We start from the raw sequence: 13,312 nt of genomic DNA on the forward strand, positions 1-13,312 counted from the left end.
ATTTATTTTCCCCATAAACGTCAGCAGCCAGTGATACCTATTTATTTAATATTTAGATAAATTCCAGAAGCAATAGGCTACGTCTTAAAGCGTCTGATATCGTCAGGAGAGGGGGAGGGTTTAATGTGGTGGCTCTTGCCGTATAATAAAAATGCAAAAATAGCTGAAAAATCTGGGCCCATTAGAAAGTATTTGGAAACAGCCAGAAATATTTAAAAGCAAAGAATGTCCAAAAATGGTTGATAATACTAACAAATAGGCAGCCAAAAACCCGAAAAAATATCTGGGACCAGCAACTATCAAGATAGAAGTAGTACTGGTCATAAAATTCTTAAAGTATTTTATTTAACCCTGATAAGTCAGAAAAAATGTGTGTGAAAAGCTGAAATAGAGCAAAACCCCATATGAGAAAAATTAAGGCTCATTACCAACTGGAACAAATCCTATCAACCCTAAATTAAAACCAGGGGATGCGTGCATATCTGCCGCAAAAGCTCGTGAAATCAGTCATTTCAGTTATCTCATTCTCGGAATTTTTAATGCGCAACGAGAATCCCGATGTATCGTTTTGATACGATAACGTTTTGAAAACGCCTTCAATTGTGGCGTGATACCTCGCGCGTTCCGGAGAGCACGAATAGTTGTATCACTGCGCCTTAGCATGATGCGATGGAATATTTAGTATTGAGGTAGCCTCCACGCTAGACTTGTCGGTTTTCCGTTGCAGTTTTGAACGCAGAGGTTTATTGTTCTCAAGCTAGGATTCTATTTAGCAAATGAATTATTTCTGTAGGAGAATTTAAAATAAATACGCTGTAAGAATTATAGCAACCGAAATCATAGGAACTTAAATCAACGATAATATACATGAATGTACAGTGAAGAAATGTGTGTGGTAAAAGCTTAAATGGAGCTAAAAAACATATGAGAAAAATACAGGCTCATTACCAACCGGAACAAAACTGCCATGCTAAGGAAGAACGCCGTATGAGCCTTCAGACGTTGTCAAGTTTCCTTCGGTAAAAATGGAATTTTCTAGGAAAATTGTGAATATTTTCCCCCAAAATTTTCAGACTATTTTGTACGCAATTTAATCTAAAATATCTGAAGATTTCAAAGAAAAATGTGCGTAAATGTCGTCAAAAATTCATGTTTCATCAAGGGAAATTTGGCAACTCTCGAATGTTCATACGGCGTTCTTCCTTAGGCTGGCAGAATAGCTATCAACCCTAAATTAAAGCAAGGAGATGCGTGCATATCTGCCGCAAAAGCTCGTGAAATCAGTCATTTCAGTTATCTCATTCTCGGAATTTTTAATGCGCAACGAGAATCCCGATGTATCGTTTTGATACGATAACGTTTTGAAAACGCCTTCAATTGTGGCGTGATACCTCGCGCGTTCTGGAGAGCACGAATAGTTGTATCACTGCGCCTTAGCATGATGCGATGGAATATTTAGTATTGAGGTAGCCTCCACGCTAGACTTGTCGGTTTTCCGTTGCAGTTTTGAACGCAGAGGTTTATTGTTCTCAAGCTATAGGATTCTATTTAGCAAATGAATTATTTCTGTAGGAGAATTTAAAATAAATACGCTGTAAGAATTATAGCAACCGAAATCATAGGAACTTAAATCAACGATAATATACATGAATGTACAGTGAAGAAATGTGTGTGGTAAAAGCTTAAATGGAGCTAAAAAACATATGAGAAAAATACAGGCTCATTACCAACCGGAACAAAACTGCCATGCTAAGGAAGAACGCCGTATGAGCCTTCAGACGTTGTCAAGTTTCCTTCGATAAAAATGGAATTTTCTAGGAAAATTGTGAATATTTTCCCCCAAAATTTTCAGACTATTTTGTACGCAATTTAATCTAAAATATCTGAAGATTTCAAAGAAAAATGTGCGTAAATGTCGTCAAAAATTCATGTTTCATCAAGGGAAATTTGGCAACTCTCGAATGTTCATACGGCGTTCTTCCTTAGGCTGCCAGAAAAGCCATCATCCCTAAATTAAAACAAGGACATGCGTGCATATATGCCGCACAAGCTCGTGAAATCAGTCATTTCAGTTATCACATTCTCCGAATTTTTAATGCGCAACAGTGGCGTGGCGTGAATGATCGATCATCGATATTTCCCCATTTGTAAGCGTAGTAAAGAATAGATTCTTAAGGTGTTCGCTGCGCACACCCTGTTAATCGATCTTTTTCCATAGGTTTAAATTGCATAACAATCGATATATCGCAAAGCACATCGCGCCACTGATGCGCAACGAGAATCCCGACGTATCATTTTGATACGATAACGTTTTGAAAACGCCTTCAATTGTGGCGTGATACCTCACGCGTTCCGGATAGTACGAATAGTTGTATCACCGCGCCTTTGCATGATGCGATGGAATATTTAGTATTGAGGTAGCCTCCACGCTTGACTTTACTGAAAAAAAAAATTGCTAAAATACGGTGACAAATCACCAAATTAGTTAAATCAACCCGGTGTTCTTAATCTATTTTGACGAGTTGTCACCTTTTTTCACTATTTCATGTGTTGATTTTAGCAGTTTTTTTTCAGTGCTGTCGGTTTTCCGTTGCAGTTTTGAACGCACAGTCTTAGTGTTCTCAAGCTAGGATTCTACTTAGCAAATGAATTATTTTTGTAGGAGAATTTAAAATAAATACGCTGTAAGAATTATTGCTGCGCCGAAATCATAGGAACTCAAATCAACAATAATATACATGAATGTACAGTAAAGAAATGTGTGTTAAAAGCTTAAATAGAGAGAAAAAACATATGAGAAAAATACAGGCTCATTACCAACTGGAACGAATGCCAACAACCCAAAATTAAAACAAGGAGATTTGTGCATATCCGCCGCACAAGCTCGTGAGATCAGCACTTTCATTTATCTCATGCTCCGAATTTTATGCGACACGAGAATCCTGATGTATAGTTTTGAACCGATAACGTTTTGAAAACGCCTTCAATTGTGGCGTGATACTTCACGCGTTCCGTAGAGTACGAATAGTTGTATCACTGCGCCTTAGCAATGTGATGGATGATTTTTACCGAGGTAGCTATCCACGGTAGCCTTGTCGGGTTTCCTTTTGGTTCTGTTGCAATTTTGATCGCATAGTTTTAGTGTGCTTAAGCTAAGATTGTCTTGCAAATGGATCATTTTATAGAATAATGTGAAATAATCAAGCTGTAATAACTTCAGCTAAATAATAGAAACTCAAATCAACAATCACCTTAAACGTTTCGAAAAAGTAATGATTTTTAATGCTCATGAGGTACTGAATTTTTTGAAAGGCACCACAAAAGTACTGTAAAAGTGCTTAATTTTTGCCAGCCAGCTTTAGTCGACACCCTGGTATTCTTTTTTTTTTCTTTTAAATTTGATTAAATTCTCAAATCGCCTAGCCTAGTGCAACGAATGAGAGGCACATTTTGTTAATCCAAGCGGGGAAAAAGAACTGAATGCTCTCCGGCTTGATTTTCCTTCCTTTTTGTATGATACCACATCACATACCTATTCCACCGTGCTAAGGAAAAACGCCGTTAAAACTTTCAGGCGTTTCCATATTCACTTAGATAATATACGAATTTTTAAGAGAATAATTGAATATTTTTCCTTTAAATTTTCGGACAATTTTGTACTCAATTTAATCTAAATTATTTGAAAATTTCAAGGGAAAACATGCTGAACATTCTTACATTCCTCAAAAATATATGTTTCATCCGATTAAATTTGACGACACTTGAATGTTCATACTGCGTTTTTCCGTTTTTCCAATCAAATTCACAGAAAAAGGAAGAAGTAATTTAATAAATAATACATACATGAAATTGGAGACTGTTTATGGACAATCACTCGCCGAACTTTATCGGTATATACTTACTTAACCTCCTCCTGAGTCTCCTCATTTAGTTTACTTGGAAATAAGTAAAAAATCACATCCTAATAATTATTTACTATCTTTCGTTTATAGCAGCGTTGCGAAATTGTGCCATTAGCGGGGCCGTTATGCTTCATAAATGTACAAGGCGATGGTGTAAGTCCGCAACCGCGCGCGTACCGCAGTTTCCGACATTGCAGACTTTCTATCAAACTTTATTTTTGAAATACAAAACTACCCAACGGCAATTTTTTAAAACTGCCGTGATGTTTCTTCTCTGCATGGAGGCAATTCTGCTAAAACTTCAAAGAATGGTGTGGATTTGTTCTCGGTTAAAAAAATAAAGTAGGAGCGAAGATTGAGATACGAGGTTGCGGACTTACATTGTCGATAAATGAAGGTTTGTTTCACCGTGGAAGTTGCAGGGACGGCTCCATAAACCTCCAACTGAATGAGGATTTTAGAAAGAAAAAAAATATGATAAATTAACTAATGTCGGTAAGTTAAAGTAGCTTTGAGATCTACACGTGGGAGTCAAAAAGTAGGTCAGAATGATTGATTAAAAGACTATCGTATCTGTAAACACTGTTGGCGCATCCATCAAAGTATAGACGACCGCAACGGACAGCTGGTACCTATGTTTTTTCTCCATTGCATCCTACTTATCAAATTAATTAGCTATTTTCAATTTCCCTCGAGTGTTTGAAGGTACTAATCCATTTCCTCCTCTCTGTAATCTTACAAGTGTGCTTTTTCCAGGTTCTCGTCTCTGCGCATTTTGCCGGAGGAAAATGGACTACATTTCGCATTAAGGAACTACTATTTTCGACTCATTTAAGGATCAACAAATAGGATGATCTAAAAGTCCCTCGCGCTAGTGCCACACTCATTTTTGCCAGGTAGTGCTGGAAAATCTGCACTTTCCCCCATTTAGGCCCATGTAAACTATGCACATTTTACCGCACGACCTGGTGAGCTTGACTACTTAAACTGTTAGAAATCGAGGAGTGAAATTCGGAGCCGGAGTCTTCATAGCGCCCAAAGCCCGAGTGATATGATTGCGAAGTGAAATTAGCACCATAAAAGCGTATACGACACTCCGCAAAAAGAGTAGATTTTGCTCCGTAATAGTGCAAGTCACTTCGCTAGGAGCGCAAATTCTGCTCTGCATTCGTATCTTCGGGTTTTTTGGGCGTTACGTAGAAGCCACCACAGAATTTCACACCAAAATTTTTAACGGTGCGGGCATCATCCCTGTAGGTACCTACCGCCCTGCAAAGGGGCAAGACCCCTTCATAGGATTGGTGCGTGATTTTTGGATCACCTTGTATGCGCCATGGTTTCCCTACGCTGATAAATGATTATATAGATGAGCCAAAAATATTAGTCCCTCACTGCAAAATGTAGTTCCAATGATGTTCAAGAGGCTAAAAGAACTCACTAAGGATAAAACTGGAGAAAAAAAAAACGCGTCATTCAATTGCATCGTTTTATAATTTCACCCGGTCGTGCTCGTGCCATTATAGTAGGTGCCTTTTTCTAATATCTGTTTGTGCTTAGATATGAGGGAGTAAGATGCAGAGGAGCTTCAATACACTGCAAAGTTGCAAAGTTTCAATAGAAAACGTATAACACAAGAATAGTTGCATATTCTCTTTTAAAATTGTTCGTGAATTTTCTTCCTGATTTGATAAAAAAAAAAATTTCATCACATTTGAATTCCAAACCTTTTCTCGATACCTAAAATTCAAATATACGCGTACTTGTTCTCCCTCCACCGCCAGCGCTTATTTTCTCTCTCGTTATGCTTTGCGGAATCTACCATCTCTCCATCTTCGAAAGAAAAGTGCCAACCACTAGAGCATCGTTAAAACGTCGTATAGATCAATTATTGAAATGCATATTTTCCCAATCATTATTACTCACCTTGGTTTTTCTTGGGCAAATAGCTCGTCGATCATTTGCTAATGAGCGAAAAAGTTCTGGATAACTTGTTCGCCCCACTTCTCCATGAATTCGGTCATTGTCAGAAATAGTTTTTTCCATAATTTAACGATAAGAATTTTATGTCGGAATTTGCAAACCTATTCATTATTTTACATAGACGCTGGAAGCAAATATAACCTTGTACCTTTATCTCGCTACCTAACCTAACCTATACATAATTGTATTGTAGGGGTAAGACTCAAAGGACCTGAATTTCATCGCGATATTGCAAAGTTTCATCTGATAAAATTTTAGAAAGAACGATTTTGAATCCTCGGAATTATCTGTTTTGAATTTTCTCAGTGTTACGTAGGTAAGTAAGACGTCTACCCTTCAAAGAACAGGAAAATAATTATCAGGTGAAACTTTGAAACGACACAGTGTAATGGAGCCCCTCTAATTCTCACTTCACTTACAATTTTACTTTAAAGTTGAACGTAAGCTTGTGTCTTTGACCAAAGTTTTGCGTAAACTTTGTGCTATCAAGTTCTTAATTTCTTAACCTATTTTTCAAATTGCTCCTGCGCAAATTTAATAAGTACAAATCCTTTGACGAAAGTATATTCACTCCCCTCTCCGCAACTAATATTACATGTATTGTTATTGAAACATTTATTTTTACAGGTAGAGACAAAACATAATTGAGATTCTTCGCAAGAAATATACGAGGAAGCAATATTTTCATACAATTTTAATACTAACTCGTCTAATTTTTTTTAAAAAAAAAAAGAAAAAAAAGAAACCTACTTGAGGAGAATCGACTAATGGAGAATTTGCATGCAATTTTTTTATTGCTTCATCTGAAAGTGTTTGAGGAGCTGATTTCACAGTATTTTTCATGATTTTTTCTGATCTGGGAAAAAGCATAAAAATAGATTTAAAAGTGAGAAAATGCCCCGCCTAAAGACGTCATCTGGCGGCATTTCTCATTTGAAAACATGTATTTTAGCAGATATAGATCATTTTGTCATATCTTCTCCAATAATTGTGTTCAATTAATGGACCAAGGGTATCCCCGTGTCAGATCTTTCAGTAGCTTCCACTTAAACACGAAATTCATCAAATTTCAGACACCTGAAAATTCTCTATTGCCCTATGACGTGAGGGGTGTCATGACATCCAAAGTTTTCATTAATCGGGGAACCGACTTGTAGCTCGAAAGTCTGGAATAATAAAACGTATCTCAAATTGTAAAACAATTTTATTCATTTAAATTACACAAGCACAAAGAACACTTCAAAGGAGTCCAGTAAGTAGGTCGGTTATTTTAGAGGTCTATGACACGTATCTAATTGACCATAACCATCACCTTACATGCAAGACACGCAAGAGGAGAAAAAAAAAACAACAACAAGCAAAAGTAAAAATATAGAGCCGATGTCCAGTATTGATTACAATATTTTTTCGGGGGCACGAGCATTCTCGACATGCAAATGGACTGCGACGAAAATGTTTAATTAGGTACTATTCGGGAACATAGCTGGACCAGCTGCCGAATTAATCGATGTATCGACATAATAAATGTAAACTCAACAGACATACTCACTGACATGATTGCTCAGTAACAAAGTTGCCCATATGAGATAAGGAAACAAGAAATTCGGTGCAATTCTCACTGCACTAGATTGACACATTTTGTATTAGGTATACGTGATTATTTTTTTAAAGACTTTGTAGATGGTTTTTGTAAATTTTCTTTGTCTCTTTTGTTTTTAACTATTATACGTATATGGAAGTATTGAGAGTCAGTGCGTCCTTTCATGTTTCAATTTCATAGAAACATAGATTTCATTAATCCATGCCGCAGATTCGTATCCTTTATAGGTGAATCCACAAATACTTGTGCTTATACAATTAATTCACCGCGCCCACTGAAAAACAGCTTTGAGTGGTTCAGTATTTTCCTCCAAAAGTTAATGTTTCGAATAAATCTAAAAAAAAAAATTAAAAATTCTACAATAGGTGGTTGTATTTTGTGACTGTTGTAAGTGCGTATCTGACTATGTCCATGCATGTCCATTGCAACGATGTTCTTAATATTTTGAATTGACTGGACACAAAAATAAGCAAAGAGGGAGCAGGTAATTTGAAATTTTTACACAATCACCGTCAAAACCAAGGCAGAAAAAGCTACAATATAATCAGTACCTATTCAAAAAGTAACAATAAAAGGCACGTAAGCGTTCACTTGACATACAATTTTTATAAAATCAAATTTCTTATCTTAGATCACGTTGATTTCATAACTAAAAAACTAATAAATCGACTCACCAACTTACAAAAATCAGCACAGCACTCTTACTTCAATATCCGCGGACAAGGGAACATCGAATGTGACAAAATGCAATAGTGTATTTCCTCCGGAAAATACACGAGAATATGAGGGAAAAATCGATGAAAATCTTAAAGCTATTTATACAAAGACGTGTCATTAAGTAAGCACTCATCTACCTATATGTTTTATGTTATATTAGACTTAAGTAACCTAACAATACATAATCTGCACTATTTGACCAAATCACAATTTTTGCACCAGATTTCATGTCGTATCCCGAATGATGAAATAAAATTCACCGTGTTAAATGCGATTTTTGAAACTCAGGACAATTGGTTTGAGAAAAAGTTTAACATCCAAAAATTAAAAAGTGGTGATTTTTACCTTCACGCACACTTCTGTAAATGATATGAAAAATAATTTTAAACATTAATATAATAAGGTAGATAAGCACAAACGTAGCGATGACCGAAATCCGAACCCGCACTTATCGCCGTTTGCGGCGTTTCAGACCTCCTGTCAAACTTTATTTTGACTAGTCGACGAAATTTCTGGGAAGTACATTAGATTTTTCTTCTCTATCAGCAGAATATCCTGCATAAATTCCAAGCTATACCAAAAGTTTGCTTGTTTTTCTTCTTCGAAAAAATGAAACAGAAGCGAAAATTTTGAAACAGCGCAAAGAAGATACGTGGTTCCATACTCGAGCTATCGAAATTAAAATTATCTCATTGTTACGGAAATGGTTTAATTCGTGGACTAATTCTGCTTGATTACGAATATCAGACATGCTATGAATAATTGGATTGCATTTTGCAAAAAGGAACCAGAAGAATTGCAATGATGCTAAGATTGTGCATTTTCATCATTTGTAATGAAATTACTGAAACTATGAAAAAATATGAAATTCACATGGTAATTTTGTCTTAATTTAACAATTTTCAGCGAGTAAAATAGAAACTGTTCAGGGATAATCAGGGTTTTCTTCCAAGACAAAAGAAGCTGCACAATCTTAGCAACATTGTAATGCTTCTGGTTCCTTTTTGCAAAATGCAATCCAATTTACACCACTGATTAGACATTGAAAATAGATTTCTGAAATTTAAAGGTTCTCAAAAGTTTTAACAGGCTACTGCAGATTTTGATGCTTGAAAATAATCTTTTAAAATCTCAATCATTACATTATTAATATTTGTTATAGATCGCCGTTAAAGTATCTACCTATTTTTTATGTTGTGTTGTTTATTCCAGTATACTAGTCAATTCTTAAGAAAAAATTAAATTTTAAAAAATACGGGACTCTATAATAAAAACTCTCACTCCCTCATACATATCACAAATTCACATTTAAATGCGCTCAGAACCTATAAAAATAAATTTTATCACGAATTTTGTTCCCAGCCAATGTGCCTACCTAGGAATTTTACAAATAGGTATTGATGTTTGATGGCCATGTAAAAAGTAATTATCAACGAATTAAAAAAATATTGTACAAAAATAACAAAATCGAAAAATAAAAGGCTACATATTCCAATATCCAACTATTTAAAAAGATATTTTGACGGAACCATTCGATGTTATAATATTTTATTATTCAAATCGTTCATATTAATGAGGCGATTATTTTTATAGGCTCTGCTACTTTGAGTTGGGGCTCCAATTAATTAAAAGTCTTACATCTAAAACATGTATAAAACAAGCCTACGAGTAAAATAAAACGCACATAGAGTTAATTAAAATATCTAACATTGAATTCGGCGGTAAAATTCATCTTGTAAAAAAACGGAATAATATGGTAATCTTCTAATTAACATGTAAAAAGTCACTTTCGAAAGATGAAAGGAAAAAACCAGAAAATCTGTTTTCCAGATAAGCGGACATCCAGAGATTTCCTTAAATAATCAATTCATTACAAAGGAACGAGGTAAGATAAGACAAAATAACAATTCTAGTAATTTATACTTGAATACTATAACTACATCTATGAAGTTTAGCGTGGTAATCGCAGCCGATGATGAATGAAAAGAATATCAATTTGTAAAAGAAGAACGACCGATAACTCAGGATTATAGGAATGAGCGTGCTCTCAGAGAATAAATGGGATCCCTACTATAGTGGGTACACGCTTTATGGCAACAATATCTGTAAGTGAGTGCTTTAGTGCGATGGACAGGTATTTAGCCATTTATGTGGAGTGTATTCTGATTTTGAAAGCACAGAGGCCAAACGAGGCTACTTAAATCGCACCGGGACCGAAAAGAAGGCTGCCTCAAAGGACTCAATAGGGGGCCAAAAGGACTTGTGGGGGGCCAACACGATATTAGTTTGGGTACCCTTGTCACGTAATAACAGACTCCATAAGCGAGAAACTAAAGGAATAGCATTATTTTAGGCGTCCTGCGACGAAAATCCTTGCACACGGGAAAAATGGATTGCTGATTTAACAATTAAATTGTTAAAAAAAAATATGTCTGACATGTTTCAAATGAGCATTATACAATAGTTCATTTTTTCTGATGTAAAATATACAATGAAACATGTCGGACACTTTTTTTAACTACAAAATCGTTAAATCAGCGATACCATTTTTTCCGTGTACAAGCCAGGCAGTTGACCTTCATCAAACACATTCCTAGGGCTGATGTCGCTACTTTTGCACAAGTTTGAAAAACGCACAAGAAAAGAATATTGGCAATATTAAGGTAGTTGTGAGAGAGTTTCCAAAAGGAGAAAAATGGGATGAAATTGAAAGTTTTGATTTGAAATTAATTTTTCTAAAAATAAAAAAATTCTGAAATACGAAGACCATAAACAAATTATGCATCCTTTTGTTGTATTAAATCTGCGTGACATAGCTCAAGTCATTTTAGATTTATGGAATATTCAGGTACAGTTTTCTCATCTTTGCATGAGTATTCACACCGCATACATTCTTGAAAACCTTGGGTATTATCGAGTACGAACAAGTTTGCCCCACAAAAATTTATCTTTCAATTGATTTGCTTCCGAAAATGAAGGCCCCTCTCTTTTTATTTTCGAACACTTTATGGAGTCTACAATGACGTGAGTGCGCGTGTTAGAATAATAATTCTCAATTTCCATTATCCATTGTAAAAATTTCACTATTGTACCAAGAAAATTAAAACTTTAAAAATGTTTAAAAGGGGGGGGGACATTGAAAGTTAACCAAGATTGAAACAACATTGACGAGACTGTAGAAAAAAATGAGCATAAAGTGCAAACCGACTAACACGAGGAGAAAAAAAACAAAATAAATATGTGTTTAAAAATACGGAGACAGTGAAAAAATCAAATAAATTAATAAATAGTTACATTTTAGGAGAAAAGATCAAAAGTCAATACTTAAAATTTCTTACATAAATTATCACTTCAATACGCGCTTAACCTTTAACGAAGATGAATTAGGGATGTTCAATAAATAAACCATATGTGATGTGTCATGATATAAAAGGACGAAAATAATAAAAATCGAGGTAAGAAGAAGAATTTATAAAAATGAGTTTTCAGGCAATTTTATCAGTTGTTTGTTACACTAAGAGGCAAAAAGTCCGAAAAATAAAATTGGAAAAGAAGCGATTCGGACGATTTTCGGTTTATGTTTTTTATATTTTAGTTTTTCGTCGCTAATGATGAAATCGATTTTCACGGTAAAAGAACTTATGGATGCAAATGCCCTCTTATTCCAGGAGTATCAATTCATAAAATATGAGCTTTTGTGGCTAAAATCTGTTTTATGTTGAGGAGAACATAAATAAAATATATGAGCTAGGAGGGATAGCGAAGAACTCACGTGGAGTTTGAATGCAATTTGAATAAAATTTTTCAGTAGCAAAAAATGAGATCACCGACTTGCTACCGAAAAAACTCATCAGGGAATCAGCAACTGATTTTAATGCATGACATCCATGATTTAAAGAGGTTCGTTCAGATATGAGAGTTCAAACAAATCTTCGATGAGAGATTTGGATGTGGACCTAATTCATCTTCAAAGGCAATTCATTCAGAAGGCACAGCGAGCGCATTTTAAAAGTAAATTTAGGATTCGTTTTGAGTTAGTGCATTTTTACTTGATTCGGAATCTTGCTGGTGTCTTGTTTTCGGCTGAATTAATTGTTTTCCTAGAAAGTATGGTGTCTGGACACCGATTTGAAGTGGCGGATGTGTTGGCCTCTTGCTTGTCGAGCTAGTTGTTGAGATGAGATCATTCTGTAAAAGAAAAAATGAAAAAAAATTAAAGGGGATTTCTACGGAGATACCTACATGTTGCAGTATCCATCACAGTTTCAGACATAGCAAGGACAGGAGGCAAACAAAATGGCTCATAAGTTTTGCATTTTGAACGATTGCAAAATGCGATTGCAAAGTAGCAGAGATATCGTTAAGTTGCTGTTTGATCGGAGAACGCATTGCGATATTATCGACGTCAATTTATTGCAATACTATCGGATGAAAAATTGCGATTTCATGTCATGAATTTGCAACTAAGTCGAATTTTCGTCGCGATATTGTCAAACGAAAAATCGTGATGAATTGAAATAGAATTTCAATTTTATTGAATGCGATTTTTTAGATATAAAATTGCGATAAGATCGAGAATAATCGCTTAGATCTTGGTGATCCCATCGATTTTATCGCCAGAAAGACATAAAAACATCGCAACCTCATTTCAGAATATCGCAATTTTTCCATTGAAAAATGCTGTAAGGTGCTTGGGTACTTCCCGACTTCTAATCCTAGATATCGTCGCTCCTCTGACATAAGGGCGTATCTCGAATTCCACATGAGACCCAGAAAGCATAGAATTATGCGGAGAACAGGTCTCACGAGGAAATCAAGATACGTCCTTATGCCACACAGTGGAACGAGCTAATATAGACGAGGTTGGACAAGACATTTTTGGCTGATATTTCAAATTTTGATGTTTCTTTCGTCATAAATTCAATTCCAAGGAGTGTTTTTAAAAGGAAATTTCATGAAAAACCCAACAGAGCCACTTTGAAACCTTCTTGCTTCATATTTTCGATACTATAAGCTATCAGAGTTGCCAGATTTTGTCCGACCTCTCATATCGACTCGATCCACTGTGCGCCAAAGGTGCGACGATATTTCCTGCTTAAAATGAGGAATTAGC

General features: G+C 35.4%; 1 protein-coding gene across 3 annotated transcripts in view; it reads right to left on the reverse strand.

Moving 5' to 3' along the window:
* Positions 1-7,068: 7,068 nt before the first annotated feature.
* The window catches only part of LOC109030613 (uncharacterized), a 48,724-nt gene continuing 42,480 nt past the window's right edge, over positions 7,069-13,312 (reverse strand). For all 3 annotated transcript variants that reach the window (XM_072298502.1, XM_072298503.1, XM_019041664.2), the window contains exon 5: positions 7,069-12,387. In XM_072298502.1, coding sequence (XP_072154603.1) covers positions 12,217-12,387 — 171 coding nt within the window. In that variant the 3' untranslated portion in view covers positions 7,069-12,216. The remainder of the gene's footprint in view (positions 12,388-13,312) is intronic.

Source organism: Bemisia tabaci, chromosome 3 (assembly GCF_918797505.1).
Source record: "Bemisia tabaci chromosome 3, PGI_BMITA_v3".
NCBI classification, from domain to species: domain Eukaryota; kingdom Metazoa; phylum Arthropoda; class Insecta; order Hemiptera; family Aleyrodidae; genus Bemisia; species Bemisia tabaci.